This window comes from Psilocybe cubensis, chromosome 1 (assembly GCF_017499595.1).
Source record: "Psilocybe cubensis strain MGC-MH-2018 chromosome 1, whole genome shotgun sequence".
NCBI lineage: Eukaryota > Fungi > Basidiomycota > Agaricomycetes > Agaricales > Agrocybaceae > Psilocybe > Psilocybe cubensis.
The window spans coordinates 4,215,876-4,235,952 of NC_062999.1; the positions used below are offsets into that span (position 1 = coordinate 4,215,876).

The window sequence follows — 20,077 nt, forward strand, 5'->3', positions numbered from 1 at the left end:
ATTGAAGAAGGTGATGATACCATTTGCTTAACCATCAGGAAGGAGTGTTATCTGCTCTGGCATCGTAAGAGTGGGACGTCTGATAACTTATCGACTAACTACAATTGAACCTTTCTGAATTGAGCTTCCTAGCACGCCGAACTCGACTCTATCGCGTCGATAAGACTGACATGGGTGTTGCGCGTCAAAAATTTTCCGCGCTCGTTCAAGAGTGCATAGTTGGAAACCGGCGTCAGTCTAAGGCGGTAGAGTTTGCTATTCAAAGCTGGTGTGTGTGAATCATAACACAATGTCGCATTGACATCAATAAGTCGGACAGCAGCCATCCGCTTGCGGCGTTGTTCCGTTGGTTTTGAGAGCTTTTGGGAGTGGCGGGGTTCTACTCTAGCTTCACTTGCACTAATCCGTCGGGCTATTAAACGTGCTACTCACAACACAACTATTCAAGTGAGTGAAAGTGTTAGCAAACATGCTAACTTATTTTTGACGCGGTGGTTCATTTCCTGGTAGAGCAAGGCCAAATGTACGATCTGGCTTCAGGCTAAACGTTAGGCCGCGGAAAAGTTAAAGTTCTGATCAACCTCCCTTTCTTTGTCTCTTATCGTCCACTGGATGAGAGTTCCTGGTTCTTGCGTGATACTGTTTGCGTGCATGTTAGTACTATATAAACTGGTCTGATCGCAAATTTATCTGATTCTCACAGAATGTGTATGTTGTACTTTTGAAGACAAAGCAATCAAAGAAATCTTTTCGCTTCTCATACCTGCAGAAATGAAGTTCATTACATTAGACTTCGTGTGAACATCTACAAACATCCGAGTCGGTCAACATCGGATAATTCAAAGATAGCCCTAGATCGAAGAAGGCCGTCTTGTAATTGACACAAGCTGAGCGGTGTTCTTCAACCAACTCCTGTCTCAACTTTAATGTTCAAGCCTCAACCCACCCCAAGGCTCAATCCTTATAGGGAGCACAGAGTAGATAAGGTAAATATGTTATTTTGAGCTTCGTATGTTTGAAGTTTGTTGGTCACTTTTCTACAGAGGTTCGTCGCATCGTATCTTGTCATCCCGGCGATCGTCTGTCCTAATCCGTTGTCACGCCAAATGTTCCTGGCGTACCTTATAATAATTACCTACGATGTCGTATGAAATGACATCGGGCCAAGCAAAAAATAGTACGAGACGGTATGTACGGAAAAAGCACTATCGCTATAAGCGTGGTGCCGCCATGCCACCTAGTTGCTGCACGGCGGCAGTGCAGATGCTTCGAAGTTCGACGGTTTCCAAAACGCCATTCCGAGTCATGAAAGGGATAATTGTCCCTGATACCATCTATTAAATACATAGCGCCGCTAAGTCCCCTTATACTTGATCTTGACCTTCACCTTGTATTTCGACACCACCTCTCACCGAAAGAATCCGTATCATCTCTTACTTCTACAGACGGCAGAATGACTGGTTCAACACCGCCTGTTCCATTCCCCGCCACCTCACAGACCCCTTCATTACCGTCCAATGGAAGTAATGTATCATTATCTCTGGTCAGTGCAACAATGGCAACGACGACGGCATCCCAGCAGGCGTCCGCACCGCAAGTCCGCGTCGGAGGTGCCCGTCCTCCTGTTCGTCCAGGGCTCGTTTATAACGTGGCCCCCCACCCTTCCCCTATGCCCCAGTCACCAAGTCAGATCCTAAACGCTGGACCCTCGATACAGCGCATGTCCAAGGTGTACTCTTCGACTGCTGAGGCAATCGCCAACTTCAAGCCAACGCCACGCGAGGTGATCAGTGGAATTGCACCACACGTGTTTGATGAGAGGAAAAGGAGGCGCAGTCAGCGGCGGAGTCAAGGACATGGAGCCCCAAAGCCATATTGGTATGAGAACGGGCAGAAAAGGTCGTCGCCTCTGCGAGGCGCGACTATCATTGCATGGGACGAGCATTCGATTTATCTAGGTGAGTCTATCTGGTCCTCATTCACTGGCAGATATTGACATCTGTATCACAGAACAACCCGACCACAAGCGGGCGACGTCACCTGAGAAAAAGGTCGAACGCGAACTTACTCCTGGGTCCGAGACTGAGCAGGTGCAGGAATCGACCACGTCCGACCAAACAGAAAGAGTCATCATCAATAAACGTCGTGTCAAACTTGACAAATCTTCCGGCTGGAAGCATTTCCGTGTTGATATCCATCTTCTAAAGTCAGTCTACTGGTTTTCTCTATCTGAATTCCTGTGCTACCATCGCTTGGAAGGCGTTGCATGCATTTTTGAATCCAGTTATTGAGCGCATGCTGACGATGAATCTTGCTACGTAATCCACAGGTCAATAGGAGTTAAATTGAAGTAAGCTATTCATCCGGACTCCGTTATCGTGCGGCCGCTGATGCAAGCGGTTTCGTCTTTTTTTGCTATCTGTAGATTTGGACTGTCAGCCCCTTCAACAAAATCGTGAAATTCCCTTCACCCTTTCCTTAGACCTTTGGAATCATGAAACTACTAGATGCAAACAACCCTCCTTTCTCTTTCACCTTGCGGCCATGCTGCCCTCGTTTATCTACTTCCCTTGCGTTGGACACTTTCTACCTACCGCATCATCTATATTTCCATCCTCACTTTCCATCTATCTATCAAATAGCCAACAGTCAACAATCAATTCTGTCTATGCTTGTCCTCTATGTGTAGTTTTATTTCCATTCACCCTATTCACAGCTTTCAGTGGCACTCTGTCTTCCTCCATTTCTACTGCTTCTCGGCGGTGTCACAACTGTTTCTATGCCTCATGTTTCTGCGATTACATCACATTTAAATTGTACAATATTCAATATATTTTTATTACCCCTAGGCAGACATCTAATTGCGGTCTTTAACAACATTTGGTTTCGCTACGTCAAAAGCCGACCCAAGCCCGACTTCTAGTGAGATAATTGTACATTTCAGGCCGACTTGTTTGCTTGTACAATATAAATATATCTCCGCAACGGTGACATTAATAACTACAAATCATTGAAGTTGGATGACTGCAAAATGACTAGTTTATTGACGGTTATAATCATTCCAAATCTATTGACCTAGAAGGCTCGTGAAAATCGGGATACTTACAGCTAATAACGCCGTATCGTCCAGATACGGGAGCACATAAGAGAATGTATCAAGACTAGAGGCTAATGTTAGATACTTACACTTCCACGGTTCCAACAGATCTCTGAAAATGGAAGAGGATGATCTCCCAGTATGGAATACTCACTTCTAAATTTGTGTGTCCCAGATGATCGGACCTCTCGTTTGGTACACAGCGCCTAATACGTCAAAATGCCAAAGATTAAACAGCCACCGGTTGCATTCCTCGAAGGATGATTGTGATAGTCAATATTTACTTTGTCTGCAACAATAGACAATTATGAGACAATTCTGAAACGTAACGCAGGAGGACGACTCTGCACATCGCAGCAGTACTTGACAAACAGATGACTAGTAACTTGGATATCTTGATGGTCCTTGGTCTTGATTCTAGTGCCGTGAGGTGTCTAATATTCCCCCCCTTCCCCCCTCGAATGTGTGGCACAGCGATGTTCTTAAATATGAAGACATGTCAGCTGTCCTGGGCTACGCAGTTTGAACCCCGTGTAACGAACTTTAAGATGGTGACAAATGATCTGAGGAGGGGAGGAAACGAGCGATGAATCAACTCAAAACCAAATTGGCTCAATTATTTTGCTATCAGCAATAGTCAACAGAGCAATCCAGGTGAGGTTTTGGTAGGGTTCCATTCAGCAAGTCGCCAATGAGTTTTCAGACTCGATTTGATGCCGAGTCGACATATATACTTAGCACAGTTCTCATTTCGCGTCCACAGTCGTTTATTCGTGCCAGACCATCCAACTTGAGCTAATATCTTCGGTATCAAAGCACAAAACGCATGCCAACGATGGCAAGGTGGATTGGTTGTGATACCCCAGGAGCCAAACGATTGTGTCCAATAAACCATAAAACGCGCTCGGCGTTTTCTTAGCGGAACTTCAAATTCGTATAATCTACACTCAGACTCGGCATACGCCGTTGAACTTCAACGACAACGTAATAGAGTATAGCACATCGTCTATCAGCACCTTCCAAGCAGACCCAGTTTATTTTCATTTTTAACACAGTATTTTTTAAATGCAGGTATTATATGAAAGCTTCTTCATCCATAGAAAAAGGAGCGATAATTCAAATGATGGATCCGTGCCAATAGTCCAGTTACCAAGTACTAGAGAAGATCACGCAACATACATCCAATTGAACTACTGGGAGCGCCAAATTTATGAATACCTTACGACTCACGCGGAGCTCAACCCACTCGCTCGCATGACGCATTTGAAATTAAATCATTGTTACTGGGATGGGCTGTACTAATTTTACGCGTATTGCCATAGTTTGCGATCATCCAGCTCTTCTGAAGAATAAGATTAACTGTGAGGAGCTACTTGAATACTTGAACGAAATATATGGACTTGACGTTGAGAGGTATGCAAAGTAATTTGCAGATAATATTTACTCCATGTTGTTTAACACTTGTCTTCTGACGCATCATTTTAGACACGGGTCACTACCGGGATCCCATCTTTTCAATGATGTGTATGGATCATCCAAGATTAGAGCTATGGCGTCCATATTCCAGGACCTTGAACCTGGAGATAAAGCTATAATTTTTGTTAGTATTCTTAATCCAACTCCTAAACTTACAAGCTGATAGGTGATGCATTTCTCTCACAAACTAACTTCTCGACATTCATTCCTGCAATTACGGCGTCTCTCCCTCAAGCAAACATACAGTGGATAAAATGTATACTGGCCCCGCTTTGATACAACGTCGTTTGTACCTTTACGTATTTGCTTTTATAGGTTCCGGCGACATGGATATGAGAGCAAGGCAAGAGGCCTTAGAAAGAATAAAAACAGACGATAGATGTACTGTAATTGTTGTGTCCATCTTTGCAGGAGGAGTCGGTACGTATAGCATTCCACCTTTTGTAACCTATAGTAACATCCTTAGGCCTTAATATCACATCATGCAACCGTGTTATACTCATGGAGCTTTGGTGGAACCCTTCGATTGGTGTTCGCAATTTTTGACACTTATGTGTATAAGAATTCTCAAATTCATGACAGGAGCAAGTGGTATGCCGGGTATACCGAACCGGACAGGAGAAAGCCGTCGATGTTTATGCTCTGTTTACAGAAAATAATTACGAGGAGCACATAAAAGTGGCAAGTAGTCAGATTCTGACAATTTTCTCGCATGTATGTTAAGTCAAATTATAGGTACAGGAAGTCAAGCGTCATCTTATCCAATATTTAAACGAGTCGCTCTGAGAGTATGCTTGTCTCCAACACTGGTTCCGAGTACTTGGTACTTGTGGCGGTGGCCTTAACATCCTAGACTCATGATGTTTTTGGTCCTTGAGGTAACTAAATAATTAGTGATATAGCCTCTTTGAGTTTGCAGATATTCTCATGAGACATCTATACGACTCCCATCTCTTCCCATCTCTGTATATAAACACGACGAACAAACCTATTTCATGACTTTCTTATTTCGCCAAAATCTCCAATGAGATGTGATCTCTAATGCCATAGTGTTTCTTTATAACATCATAAATTTCTCCAAGCCTTACACTGTGGGAGTCAAGTTCGTGTAACGCGACGTGAGCACGTGACAGAAATCTTGCAATTAAAAAGGAAAGAGTTTTCCCACTGTTGACTCGAATCCGCCAGTTCGTATTGTGTCAAAGCCAGGTCACTGGTGCGAGCCAAGTGCGAGCATTCCGCTTTCAACACCATAACCGTCGGGCAGTACCTCTGACCCCTTTGTCGTCCCTTCCTGTCTTGAAGCTTTCTACTAATGAGTCAGATTTGAGTCACAGAAGTGCCAGCCACAGCGATGATGATGATTCCTGTTTTGTTAGTACTTCACCAACTCCGATTTTCGCGGCTACCGTGCCACATAATGGTACCCAAAGTCCCAGATAGCCCACGACAGCTGCGACCCATTTACTGGATTCAGCCTTTAAAGCGCAAAATGTAGCCTGGTGGCGTGTACATGGAATTTGCCGGCGTGGAACCATTGTCTGACTCGATGACTTTACCGACTAGAATGCTGTGTTTCTCGCACGTCACTGACACAATGAATTTGGCGCCTCTTGCTGCAGACGACAACAATTGGCTTTCAATCCGCAACCAGTTTTATCTTGCAGCACACGGACCATATATGGGGCAAACAGATCTTGTATCTTGCCAGTTACTACTGCCTTGGCGCTTTTGACAAAGGCAACGGGACTGGAGGTTGAAACACGGGGATTGGCCTATTGGCCTACATTGTTATTTACTGTTGACCAGAATTAGTAAAGGCCCCTGAGCACTACTAAATCCGAGATGGATTTGCTTAAAGACCTCCGTTTTGACTTGACGGGGATCCCACTTTTCTTTGTCTTGCCTTCTTCCCTCACTCTTCCCTCCTGTGGCACTGATAACACTTTCTTAACCGATTTCACATCTACTCCATCCATATGCACTCTCGTTCTAATCCACCAACGGAGTGGCGCACACAAGAGGGTGAAGATTCTCCATGCACGCCGTCCAGACGAGCAGGACATCGAGTAAGCTTTGGCAACAGTTGGATTTGATCAGTAGATGATAGCCTACTTGCATGATTCTTCAGCCAGTCACTCCCTCCAACAAATTTGTGAGAAACCCTCAGCTCGCCTACCCATCACCTTCTACTCCCCCGCGACACGGAAAGATTTTCGTAAGTATCACCAATGAAGTTTTGCATGAACTAGTGGTCGCGTTGTTAATCAAAGTATAGAGAAATGACAGTCTTACTCCCCGAAATGCTCCAATAACACCCCAAAGGGACATTCATGGAGAATCTCATTCCAGTGGCGCTCAATCCCGGGTAATTTTTTCTGGTAAAATAAGAGACATATTGGTGAAGTGAATCCCAGTATCCAAATTTCCTTGAATTGACGCGCTTTCTCCGTGTGATGATTGCAATTTCAGGCTGTCAATTCTCATCCTGTCAAACAAGAACTGGCGTTTAATCATCTCTCAACGCCGCCGACTACACCCATCGTTCGTTCTAGTAAGCCTGCTTTAGAATATACCCCCGTGAAAGGAATGTACACCAGCAACCCAACCCCAACAAGCTGGCCTAGCCCTGAGCCGAGTCCATCCTCTTCCCGTGTAACACGCTCAAGGCAGAAAATTGGAGATGATCGCTCCCAAAGCCTCACCGTCCTTTCTCCAGGTCAACCTGATAGTACTGCTTCCCCCGCACTCTCCAGGGGAAAACCGTCCATTAAGTTGGAAGAGTTGGAATTTGAAGATTCGGAGATCTTCAGCATACCGAGTTCGATTCGGGCTCCTTCTACTACGCGTTCTTTACCAAGAGCATCTCAGACTTTTCTTCCAGAACTTGCTCGACCGACAACCCGGTCTCAAACTCGGGTTGCTGCGCCGCTGCCCGAGGTCGCAAAGGAAGCTGAACAACCGTTATTTGTGCACAATGATTCTCTTTTCATATTCAAAAATGGGCAAAGGCTTCGATCCTTTCAAGCAATTGATTTGCATTTTCTCATTGACCGGGAACAAGGCGAAAAGGTGTGTGGCACCGATGAAGTCAATGATATTGGGTATGTCATCGCATATGACATGGGGTCCGTATTCCTTGCCGTAGATGACTTTTTGTAGTTTGAAAGGCTTATGGTGTTTATATCGACAGGTGCGGTAAGACCGCAATCTCAATCGCGCTAATTGTGTGTCGTCCTCCCCCAAAAGATTTTAAGGGTGCCAAAGCAACACTGTAAGCAATTGATTCTAATTATTGCCAATGTGAACATATGTTGATGAACATCCGCTTCACAGGGTCATTGTACCATCAAAAGGTATAATGGACCATTGGGTGAAGGAAGCGCAGAAATTTGCTCCTCAATTAGTCGTTTGTTTTTACGATAGCTACAAGGCCAATATGTGTAAGCATTTTCTCTCTTGGTTTGGAAACCTCTGACGAGTCCTACATCCAGCAACAAATGCAGACATTGTTGTAAGTGCCAGAGCACTTTCTATCCCTGATTCGACATCATTGATCTGTTAACAGCTTTGTACTTATACCCAAGTGCAGCGTCAATATGACGCCTTCGCACCGGATCCAGATGCATCACCCCCAAAGGCTCAAAAACCAGAGAAATACTGGCCTCTCTACAAGCATGGTTGGTTTAGAGTTATAGCTGGTGAGATGAAAAGTTTCCACTGTTTGATGAGAATTGCGCGTATATTATTTTTCTGTGCTGTAGATGAAGCTCATCAGTTCCGAAATCCGGAAACAAAGACGGCTAAAGCAATGTGGGCCATTCGGAAGAAGCACGGCCTTTGCCTTACTGGAACTCCTGCTCAGGTAAGACACATTTCAAAATGAATTCAACAGCAACCCAAATCCAATTAACACTCCTTTTGTTAGAATTCCTTTCTGGACTACTATCCCTTGATTAGGTTTCTTGAAGTAACCTACGAGAAACTCAACAGTCAAATTCGATACGAAAGCTTGATCTACGCAAAGAAGCAAAAGGGGGATCCCACCACTTCTGCAAGACGCTTATTAGATGTACGCTTAATATTCTTTTTCAGCTCCATGACTGTTATCTTACACATATCCTTTACACTGCCTCAATATACGCATCGCAGGAAATAGAGGGCTCCTTTTTTATTTTCCGAAAGAAGGATGATCCGACTGAGGATGGAAAACCTTTAGTGCCCTTACCTCCTCGTAGAGATCAGTATATCTATGTGGAATTGACATACTGGGAACGCATCGCTTACCAGCACGTCAAAGATCTTCCCCTTAGTATTTTTGCTAAGATCACACACTTACGGCAAGGTAGATATACTCTAGTATTCTCCTGCGGTTTCCTGCGCTAATTCACGATGTAACCTGTAGCTTGTGATCACCCAGTTCTTGTGTCAGAAATTGTCAATTCTAGTATTTTTGGCGAGGAAGACGATGAAGAGTACAATGATAGGCAAGTCGCATAGCTTCTATTAGATCAGATTTACCCTTGACTTCTTAGGTCCTAGGTGCTTCTCATTCTCAACACGGGGCATATTTCATGAGGAATATGCTTCATCAAGAATGTTAGCAATGCTAAATATTCTGACTGCGCGAAAAAAGGGCGACAAAACGATTATTTTCGTGAGTGTGGCAGCGTCGAGACTTGAGCTTGGGCGCTTGCGTGATGGCTGAGGCTAATGCCTTTCTTCCTAATCTTAATCTAGACGCATTTCACAAGGCTTATCCGCCCAATCACTCGTGCGCTTATCCACGCTGATATAGAATGGACAGAATGTTAGTATGCTCTCTGATACTGTGCTACCAGCATAACAAATTGTTCCCGCAATCCCCAGACACAGGCAACATGAGTCCACAGGCCCGACGGGACGCGTTAAAGGAGATCCAAACCGACGAAAACTGCACTGTCATTATCATTTCTATTAAGGCAGGTGGAGTAGGTGAGTTTTGTGGCAATGCTTGAGCAGACAGAAATGTCCTGATATTCCTGTTGGACATCAAAAGGGCTTAATATTCTGGCTTGTAATTCTGTCATTCTCATGGACCCTTGGTGGAACCCATACTTTGAGGTACAGCATCTTTTGCAGCCACTTGATATGCATCCTCATTACCATTTTTTACTCGGTAGGAGCAAGCTATTGCCCGTGTTCACCGCATTGGACAGAAAAAGGATGTGGAGATATATCACCTCATTGTAAAGAATAGTCTCGAGGAGCACATCATGGAGGTAAGCCACTTATTTTGTGTGCTTGTCGTCTTGTCGCTCAGATCATGTAGACGCAAAAGAAGAAACGTCAGATGATAGAGGGTGGACGGTCCGACGTTAAATTTGAGCCTAAAGCTGAACTGGACGCCGAGACAATGCGTTCCTGGCTATGCGAAACAAAAGCCGAACAAGACTGATGTGCTGTTTTGTTCCGAACACTGTGCAGAGAAGAGAGGGGTGTTTGGCAGTTGCCGTCAAAACTTTTGCTCCAGTATCTCGTACCTGCCATTTGTACGTATTGCTCTGTGCTCATATCGTGTATTCCTCCACTCCCTGTATACCTATCGCCTGGCTCAGACTATCAGTGACTGTACATACTAGTGTTGTAAATTTTTGCAAATTTTATTTTTCCCAACTACTACATACTGTTACAATTTCCAATCCTGGGCGTTTTAAATTAATTTTTAACGAACCGCCATACTTTGTTAAAAGTATCCCGTTCGTGTCGATGGCGTAAATATTGGTAGCGGATGCGCCTGAATAAACAAGGAAGCAAGCGAACGAGTCAGTTCATTATCTTTCTGGTGTTCTAGAGCGAAGAGCATCGCCCAAAAGGAAACAAAGATGATGCATTTACCTCAGTGTTGAAGACATATTCTAGAAAAAGCACCAACGTGGGCGAAAGTACCAATCAGTAACCTTTGATCGACAGCTACGTGAAGCAAAAAGAGGACATACGATTAAGGGGAAGCACACTAGCGTCGGAGAAGAGAAGGTACAGGTATTTCAAAGTCTCGCTCTATAAATAGATCGAACTGTCATTGCAAACCAGGATAACGAAAGGGAAGAGACGAACCACAAAGAAGGTCTCCATTTTATCCATCTTGATTGAGTTGACGTTATCAACGTTCAAAAGAGAAGCGTATCCTCCATCCTCGATGCGGCAGTATTTTTCTATTGACTGGAAAATCTTCCAACCGTATTCTCGATACTTGGGATTTCCTGTGAGGCGGTACGCGATGAAAAGGGATTCAACTGTTTCTGGTCTGGATTGTCACAAAAAGTCATAAGGGTTGGATCTAAAGTACTATGATACATATAGTTACCGTAGGAGGTAGCGAGCATCATAGGAGGGCTGCCCTGGGAATCTATTGGAGTGATTAGAACATTCAGCAGCTGGGACGTTTTAGTTAGATCGGACACGTACGTGTTACCCTTGATATACCAATCACGCTCTTTATCGTAGATGTAACGATCTTCTTCTGTCCAGAAATGCGCGATCTCAGGAGAAAGACCCCTAGAAGACATTTAATAGGAAGACGTATGAAATGGAAAGAGGTGCTTACGTTTTTGTGTCATATGTATCTACACAAGTCTCAATGAGATCGTGCCCAAGTTGCCAATCCTTTTGGCCTGTCGGAGTGAGTTCTTCAGGACGGGGTGGGACGGACACAGAGGATCCGGAGGCAGCAGTTGTGGTCGCGCCAAGCATCAAAGAGCCGCCCAAGAAGCACACAAGATGGTCTTGCTTGGGAGAGAGTCTCCATTGTCTAGGAAGGAGAACGAAATGATTCCAATACTTTCTTTGAACTGAACAATATGAAAGCTTACACCTGTCCATCTGCTTGACGTTCAGGCAGAACCTCCGTGGTAAAGACGTGACCCTTGTTCAAACCTCTCTTGACAAGCGTGGTATGTATGGCATCCATGGTTTGTTGGTACATCTAACATAGAAAAGAAAGGATTGCTATGAAGCCACAACCACAAAACAAAGGCAAAATTTAACCTACTTCAAGGTATGCGGGTTCTGATTTATTCTGATTTCAAGCCACGGTCAGAATAGATTCATTGTAAAAAATTAGGAGCAAAATCTTACTGTCTGCAAATACTGCTTTCTAGAAAAATGTCAGTGAAGATTTTGAATCAGTGTCAAGGTAAGCCTACAATAGATATTCATAGAAGGAGTCTCCTCTTGAACCTAATCGGATTTCTGAAAACAAGAATTGACCAGTTTCTGCACTATAAAGATAAAATAAAAACCGGTTCATCAGCAATGGAGCATAATTATAGACAACAAGAAGGAACCCACCTCAGATATATGGGAGCCAGCCCGGAAGGCAGTTTTGTTGCCTTGATGACCTTCATTACCTGGAAAACACCTCGCGTTAGCGCTGTTCCGATATACTTTTCAAGCAACGAAGTTTATTCTTACTCCTTCAGCTTTATCCCAATACGTGTCATCGTCTGTCAAGAAGCTCAGATAACGGAGTTCCAGTTGTAATGTTGATGCCTCCGCGGTGCTGACTAGGTATGGGTAATTTGGGTCATCCACTCCCTTACGCAGTTTGAGGTTGACCATGGAGTACGGTAGGCCGGAGGGCGTCTCAAATGCGGGCATCATCCTGTCTGCGAGGTCTTTCGCCTTTTCCAAAAATATGGGATCCTCATCTGAGAGGTGGTATGCCGTAAGCAGACCACCTAAAACGCGAATTGTGGTCTAAAAAACCAAAAGCGAGGATGAGATAACTGGAAGCCAGGGTAAAACTGAAGCTCACCTCGAAGGTGTTGAAGTGTCCATCCCTGTCAAAGGTGAGGTTATTCGCAACCCAGTCCCGTGCACGCTGGTACTCGTCCTGGAGACCCATAATTTGCATAGTGTCTATGGCATCGACAATCATATAGCCTATTCCTCCGTCATCCACCAGGTTTGTGCCTTTCTTCGACAAAGGATGATATTCGTCTTGTCCCATCGCGTCCCGTTCTAATCACAAACGCAATGATTATTGAGACAATGCCATTGGACTTCAGGCGCCTAAGGTAACTGACCATAAGCTGACCATGCATGCTGTTCAAAAATGAAACCCATTGGTATTTGCTGCACCCAAACACAGTAAAAAACGCACTTTAAACGCCTTCACGACTTCATCTCGTTTGGGAATGTCAGCCGCTATTACAGGTGCACTTTGTGAAGAGTTTCTGAAGCTGGCTACGCCGTCTAAGTGCGCATATGTGTCCACAGATGACGAGGGGGCGCCGAAATAAGCATTGAGTGTGCCTGTCTGTAACCAACATGTAAGTCCACAACGTCCGGGGAAGAAACATCACAACCAGAGCTAGGTTGGATGCACTTCCTACACACCTGATACAAATACACCAATAATGCCAGCACCACCGACACAATGGCGGACCTTCCAAACGTCGCTGGCTGCGTGTCCTGCTGAGCTAATTTCTTCTTCCCAAGGTTTTCCTTAGCCGACGACGCTGTACCCTTGAGTTCATCCTGGACCACAGAATGCCCATTGCTAGTGTCCGATGTTGATTCTGTCATTGCAGGAGAAAGCAAGCGGTGTACAGAGACACGTCAGCTTGACAGAACTTATAAAACGAAGCCCCTGATTGTGCTGGTGTGGAAGATGTATTAATATAGCCGACTTTTAGCCAACCGCGTCGCTGTCATGTATCACGCGGACATAGGATCACAACGTCCGGAAACCACATTTCCTCCATCTCCTCCACCATCACTGGCATGTCCTCTTAACTCGAAATTTGCTCGACAATTTTGAATCCACGCAAGGTTCTTTTGTGTTCAAATGAGGGTGTGTCTCAATCTCAAATGGCAAAGATTTCGATGAAAGAGAGGCCTAACGTTGCAGCTTGGGCACAAATGTACGGTACAGAAGGTTATGGCGCCGAGAGGTGGCTTGGCAAACTAGTGCACGGTACTGCGTCCAGTGGGTTCAGACTACCGGAATAAAAGTCGGTTTTGCATCGGAATAATTTAGAACGGACACGTATACATCGCAAGAGTTGTCCTTGACGCTTTCAACCCTGCACACATATGAACACTCTTGGATGCTCGGTGTGGCCAAGCTACGAGTTGTTGAAGAAATTTTATTAATGAAACTACTCTACTTCAGAGTCAGTGTAGTACGAATTTTCCACGTCGTCAAACATATCCTTTGGGAGGAAAGCAACCACCGGTCTTCCTATCTGGTCAGAAAACCCCAGATTCACTGGGTTGCAATCGTCATCTCCCAATGAGGAGTCATCATCGTCAGAACCATAGTCACCCATATAACTGTCGCTAATAAATCCATCTAACTCGCTACAGTATTCAGATTCGTCTTCGTCTTCCGACTTGTCGTCGTCATCCCCCGATTCCAATCCATTTTCTGAACCAGTGGCGCTTTCGGACTCATAATCAGTCGAACTGTCTGTGTACGATAATTCAGTGTCACTGCTTGAGTCTCCGCTCTGCTCCGAATCTTCGGCGTGCTTTAAAACTACTTCAATTTGGGCTCCATACCTAACAATCTGCCTGATCAGTGCTTTGGTCGTCGATCCAAAACCAGGCGGTGGAGTGAAGTAATACATGTTGCAGGGTTCATATACCAGCCGGAGAATTTTGAGTGGCCTCCTCGACTCATCATTGAAATTGTTTCCCGACTGCCTGTCTAACCTCTTCTCAATCCCAAAAATATCAGGAACACGTTTCCCGAACTTGTGCCAATCGATCGGAGAGCGCGATACGTACTCGAAAGATTCCAGAACAGGGAGAAACATATCGAAACTGTAAGCAATGTTTTGGAACTGGGGTGGTCGTCTTAAGCTCGTACGCGACAGACGTTCGAAGAGGGGTTTGACGGTATATCTTGCATTGGAATCTAAACGATTGGGAGCTATGCGAAGCTCTTTCAGGCGAGGTACTGATTTAAGAACGCGAAATAAATCATCATTGTTGATACCATGAAGCCCATCGAGGTCCAGTTTTGTTAAAGGCCAGGAGGAACGTTGCATCAATCCAGTAAAAGAACTTGGATCAATAACTCGGTATATCGCACTGAGTTTTAGTTCGTCCAGACGAGTTGATGCGATGCCAGCGAAAAGGGTATCCAGATATCTAGCATGCGCCACACGTATGGAAAACATCCTCAGCGACGTATGAAAAACGGGTGAAGACCAATCTGGGTATGGAAATACTCCCCGTCGACTCTCTATGAGACACAATTTAGTCATGAGTGGCGCTTCACGCAACATTTTGAGCAAGTCCTTAACACTGATATCCTGTAAATTAGCTTCATTGAGGTTAAACCAGGAAGCCCTGATCGAGCTTAGATAGATGGAATCGAGACAAAGCGTTTTTGGGGCAGGCATCGACGTGACTCCGGCGGCGGCCACGTTTGCTAGCGCGAGGGAGTGGCCAGGTGGGGGAGGTTCGCGATCAGAATAACGCACTAAGAAATAACGATCAAAGAAATCGGCGCCATGCTCTGTGCTATTCATATGTATCAATTCCTGCAAGTTGGTGGGCTGGCCAGCGATCATCTCCATAAGCACCGTAGGCAAGTCGAGGCGTAAAACGGTCCAGTGTAGCGAAGACGCGTTGACGATACGGGCGAACCGCTTAAACTGCTCCAAATGTCCATCCCAAACTTCATCGCCGAGAGCATAGATGTGCATTTCCGACGGTCGATTCCCAGCACGATCTATCCATATCTCTGCCATATCAATCGATTGCTCCAGGCTCTCGACTGTAAGAGGGATAGATACGTGTTTCCAAAGGCTTGGTGTTCCTTCAACGATATCGCGCCACTGTTTGGAGACCAATCGCAATGTCCAGAGACCCTTCTTCAGCCCCTGATCTTTGTACTCGCTAGGTTCTTCATGGAGACAGGATGCGAAAATTGCAGTCACCAATTCGAGGGGAATTTTGGCCACAAGGTTATCGGACCCGCCGATCGGATGCACATCAAGTGCAACAGCGTTGGGCCTGCCAATACTGTCGCTTGTTGTGCCTAGTCCCACCGTACTGCGGCTCGTGGTCGATGGCAGGTCCAGCTGCCTGTCTGGATCGACGAGAGACGCGTCTTCCAGCATTGTAGAAGTGGTGGGTGTTGAAGAAAGTCGTCTGTGGATGTGGCATCTCCCCTTGCTATTTTAACGATGTGGTGGCACAGATGTCCGTAGTTTAGAACACAATGGGACACCATGATCGTGAAAGGGGACTGAGTGGCTTGCCTTGAGGCGACTGTGATTTTACAGGCGCCATATGAAACGCGAACAATGGGAGTGATAGTTACTAGCCTCAACTAGCGTACGTGAAAGGGCATGAAAGGGTTTTCGAAATTCGAAATTCGAAGGCGGCCCGTCTCAAAACTCCGAATAAATTATCAGAGGATGTAATGCCGACGCGCCTTTGTATGACCTACCCATCTAGAACATTATCACAATTCACTTAATCCAGCAAATTCGAAAACAAATCCACAGGTTGAACTGTGTATCTAGTACAATACGAGAAACTTGCACAACAAACAAACGACGAGGTATGCTAAAATAGGGAGAGTAAGAAGAAAAAAAAATACGTGCGCGCGTAAAATATGCCTGAGTTGAAGCTTGCCGTGAATGGTGATAATATTGGTGAAGTGAAGATGAATTGAAAAAGTGAAGCGAGGGCCGTAGTAAATATGCAGTTGGTCGTGATGAGATAAAAAGAATCTTGAATGTTGGCGTTAGGTCGGTTAATGGTATATGGGAGCTGTCGGAGGGAGGTTGGCAGTTGAGGGGAAATGAACGGACGTGGCTAGGTCGGAGGAACAGAGGATGGCGTTGGGACGGCGTGTCGGAAGGTATTCTATCCCACTTGCATTACGGTCTTCACCGACAGATCCACAAGATCAAGCAAGGAAGGGTGTATGTATATCTATATGAAGCGACGACAACAAAAAAAGATCCAAAAAATCCATTCCAATCCAACCCTGAGTGATAAAAATGGGGGAGTAAGGAGAAATTAATCCAACCTCTAATCAGTTTTGACCTTGGAGGCAGCGTCCTCGGCTTGCTGGAGCGTCTCGAGCTTGCTTACGACATCGCCCAACCTCTGCCCGACCTTCACTTTCTGACCAGGGTGCACAGTGAACTCAAAGTCGCTGGGAGCCTCGAATACAAGCACAATGGTGCTGCCGAGGCAGAATCCACCCATCTCTTCCGCGGGTGTCAGGGGCTGGCCGCGCAGGATGGGAGAAGCAGCGGAGTAGACGGCTTCAGTGTATGCACCGGGAGGAGGACGCTTGCCACGGAGGTTTGTTCGTAGGTCCTGAAACGAAAACTCATTCCTTTCACTATTCATCCGGATAGAGCGAATCCTACCTGATCAAAGTTAATCTTAATGCTACCAACGTTCGTGGCTCCGACAGGAACCATTCCGAAGAATCCATGTTTCCATCTTCCAAGAAGAGCGACGCGCTCGTTGAGCACAAACAAGTTCTCGAGGCGCTTAGCCATCCAAGGAGATACCGAAAACAAGTCGCCTAAGGAGGTCGGTCAGCTTGTTATAACTAAACAGAAGTTTTTATACTAACCAACAAAGTGTCTCCTCTTCTCCACAACCCAAGCAGTGGGGCTGTGGAACCGATGATAGTCTCCCGGTGCCAGATAGATGACAGAGAAAAACAACTTATTGCCTGGCCTGACATGTTTACCCGAAGTGACGCTTCGTCTGCGCTGAACGGCAGCAGCAGCTTCGGATTTCACGCCCATCTGGAGAGCGACGGAGGCATCGTGCACTAGGGTCTCCTCGATGTTGCGCTCCGAGCCAACTGATGCGTCGATTTGATCTCCGAATTTCTTAGGGACATGATCATCTGCTGCACTTTCGGACTCAGAAGTGGGCGTGCCAAGCAATGTCTGTGATGACGACGAAGATGCTGGCTCCGAGGTAGGCGTAGTGGTCCCAGGCGTCGAGGGCGTTGAGGCTCCAATGAGTTGTTCCAGACTGTATTCGATTCCATTGACAATTGCAAACTCGTGGTCGTCCACGACGGACATGTCACGGTTGTGAGGGACAATGGTGGACGTTGGTGAGCCAGGGCGCTCAATACCCAGCAATGCATCCAGAGAGTATGTAATGCCTTTCACTTGCTCGACGCGCGACTCTTGAACAGTGCCGAAATGTAACATTGTCCCGTCTGCAGGGCTTACCTGCATCCCAAAATAAATTTAAGATAACAAATCCCCATCGAGAACTTTTTTACTCACCAAAATAGCATCATCCACAGGCCTCGCGCCGTCTTTCAATTTCCTGTAGAAGAATGCGCCAAGACTGGGGTATTCACGCAGATCCGAAGCGTCGATTTCATCGAGGTTGCATCCAAATGAATAGGCATAAAGACGGATACCATAAGGGCGGAACCAGACCGGGAGTTCGAGGGAGTTGAGGTAGCCCCAGAGGCGGGACATGTTGCGCAGTGGCAGAGCGCCGATAACGTGTACCTGTTTAGCCGAGAGCCAGCATCAGCCTGGGGATTTGGGGAGGGGATGGAGATGGGTACTGACGTGCCATGGGCCCTTCAGCTTGATGACCTCTAGCCCGTCCTCGTTCAGCTCGACCTCCTGGCGTGCGCGCTTGACCTTTTTCCTGTATTGAATAGCGACCAGCAGGAGTGCCCCTACTGCCAGGGGCAGTGGGTACCATTTTGTCGGCGTCTCCGTCCACGCATTGACGAGTCTCCCTACAAATCACTCAACAACAGAGCCAGCATTGCACATAAGAAGCCACGCACGATACAGAGGCAGCCCTGAGCCAGGGATACCGTTGGGCGCACCGCCAGCACCCTCAGCTGCGCCGCCTCCTTTCGTTGAATACGCCCTCCTCAGCCCCTGATTCTTCACTGTTTTGAAGAGCGCTGAGGTCTTGTTCGTGCTGTGCACCCAGCAACGGGCAAAGACTGACGAAGCTGAGCCGCACGATGCATTGATGACTTTTGACGCAGCATACAACGGTTTCTTTCCCTTGGTCAGGATGGTTTTCCTGGAAAATAGCATCAGATAGCGGGGGTCGTCAGTTCTAGTAGTGGCGCATAAAAAGCGTAAATGGAGGAGAATTTGAAATGTATAGAGGAGGTGGAGGTGAAGAGGAGGAAGTAGTGGTAACGCACGAGGTCTTTGTCCCTGTTGCACTGCTCAGCATAATTACGGTATTGCCTGGCCGGCCTATCACGCGAGCTGGTATCATCACCGGCAATTTTCGTCTCTCAGAGGGGTCTTTCTGCGCCTTGTCGCCCCTTGTAAGCTTTGTCGACGATACAGACGGCGTAAAGAGATCCTGAGAGTCCTGGAGCAAGAAAGATGATCTCGAGAGCTGAAAATATCATTTTTGGCTACAGGAATAAAGTTGTACGCATATTTGCGGAATCGGTTGTGCCGATGGATGTAAATGTGGAGAGCATGTAACGTTAACATTATAAATAAGGATGCTATCTAGCTCAAAAAATATGGGCTTTACAGGCAATTATCCAGATCCTGGAGTACGTACTACGCCTTCATGATGATCATCTCGAGCGACGTCCAAGAATACAAATCTTCGAGCAATGACGCCGAGCCATGTGAAAAGAAACGCTTCCATTTTCAGCAGAGACTATTTGGCTTGGCAATTGCCACCGTATGTCCGCCTTCCAGACAGTACGAGCCGTACATGGGTTCTGGAAATTATCAAAACACCAAAAAAAAATTGGTAGTAAGTAAGTGGAAGCAATGTGCATGAACAAGCAAAAAAGGACGACACAGCTAATGTATGCAGGATATGCTAGATACAGCAAGGCAAATTTACAGTCGCTAAGTAGTCACTGAGACACTGAAGAGCCGAGGATAATCACCGTAACAATGTATTCAAAAGGTTTCAGCGACGCAAGCGTTCAAATACAGCGGTCTTGCACCAATTGGCACCCAAATTCTTCGTTGCGCTGTCACTGTCAGTTGAGTTCAACAAACAATTCTGAATCAAAGGCAAGACTTTATTGGAGTTGAACAAAAGAGTAATAATTTCGGGAGATGACAAACTGGGAAGGTTCGAGCTGAGATTAAATCGGGAATTGAACGACTTGGAAAAAATCGATCCGGTCTCCACTTCGGGCAAGCACAACGAGGGATGTATAATCTCTAGGTTCAGGCAAGAAAGTCCCTTTCTGTAATTCCACTATTATCACAGAGGCCACGAAACTTGCCGTCTGTATTTTGAAATAAAGAAGGGGTGTATCAAACTCCTAAGGCCTTACATTGTGTACAACCCCCTGTCAATTAGTCCAAGATTGCTAGTATCGATGTACTAACCACTACACTCCCGCCATCTAGAAACACGATGCACTACAGAAACAGCCTTGACGGAAATTACTGGAAACAGAAAAAGGATACACAATATATCTAGCTCCATCTAAAATAACAACCTTGGTCAGTCTGACAAGTTCTCGAGCGAGGCTGGAGGCTGGGAAGT

General features: G+C 45.9%; 5 protein-coding genes across 5 annotated transcripts; 2 read left to right on the forward strand and 3 right to left on the reverse strand.

Moving 5' to 3' along the window:
• Positions 1-1,555: 1,555 nt before the first annotated feature.
• On the forward strand, positions 1,556-2,459 carry JR316_0001425 (uncharacterized protein; the record flags this gene model as incomplete). The annotated part of the gene is made up of 3 exons (XM_047887230.1): positions 1,556-1,958; positions 2,011-2,206; positions 2,426-2,459. The coding sequence occupies 3 exons, from the start codon at positions 1,556-1,558 to the stop codon at positions 2,457-2,459; spliced, it is 633 nt and encodes a 210-aa protein (XP_047754976.1).
• Positions 2,460-6,552: 4,093 nt separating this feature from the next.
• JR316_0001426 (putative ATP-dependent helicase) lies at positions 6,553-10,010 on the forward strand (the record flags this gene model as incomplete). Its single annotated transcript, XM_047887231.1, has 18 exons — positions 6,553-6,642; positions 6,705-6,791; positions 6,852-6,941; positions 7,046-7,701; positions 7,767-7,847; positions 7,910-8,016; positions 8,068-8,087; positions 8,142-8,274; positions 8,338-8,438; positions 8,502-8,645; positions 8,726-8,918; positions 8,979-9,048; positions 9,116-9,230; positions 9,314-9,383; positions 9,443-9,547; positions 9,612-9,676; positions 9,736-9,834; positions 9,885-10,010. The coding sequence occupies 18 exons, from the start codon at positions 6,553-6,555 to the stop codon at positions 10,008-10,010; spliced, it is 2,352 nt and encodes a 783-aa protein (XP_047754977.1).
• Positions 10,011-10,298: 288 nt separating this feature from the next.
• Positions 10,299-13,141, reverse strand: JR316_0001427 (Mannosyl-oligosaccharide 1,2-alpha-mannosidase; the record flags this gene model as incomplete). The annotated part of the gene is made up of 17 exons (XM_047887232.1): positions 10,299-10,349; positions 10,451-10,470; positions 10,552-10,612; positions 10,670-10,859; positions 10,920-10,961; positions 11,021-11,110; positions 11,160-11,363; positions 11,425-11,537; positions 11,604-11,630; positions 11,690-11,708; positions 11,758-11,832; positions 11,903-11,961; positions 12,026-12,310; positions 12,369-12,574; positions 12,640-12,658; positions 12,717-12,872; positions 12,953-13,141. 17 exons carry the CDS (start codon positions 13,139-13,141, stop codon positions 10,299-10,301), a joined length of 1,806 nt encoding a protein of 601 aa, XP_047754978.1.
• Positions 13,142-13,716: 575 nt separating this feature from the next.
• On the reverse strand, positions 13,717-15,690 carry JR316_0001428 (uncharacterized protein; the record flags this gene model as incomplete). Its single annotated transcript, XM_047887233.1, has 1 exon — positions 13,717-15,690. The coding sequence occupies one exon, from the start codon at positions 15,688-15,690 to the stop codon at positions 13,717-13,719; it is 1,974 nt and encodes a 657-aa protein (XP_047754979.1).
• Positions 15,691-16,612: 922 nt separating this feature from the next.
• On the reverse strand, positions 16,613-19,213 carry JR316_0001429 (Phosphatidylserine decarboxylase proenzyme 1, mitochondrial; the record flags this gene model as incomplete). Its single annotated transcript, XM_047887234.1, has 8 exons — positions 16,613-16,906; positions 16,960-17,120; positions 17,172-17,790; positions 17,848-18,081; positions 18,145-18,320; positions 18,372-18,619; positions 18,747-18,922; positions 19,124-19,213. 8 exons carry the CDS (start codon positions 19,211-19,213, stop codon positions 16,613-16,615), a joined length of 1,998 nt encoding a protein of 665 aa, XP_047754980.1.
• Between the last annotated feature and the right edge of the window lie 864 nt (positions 19,214-20,077).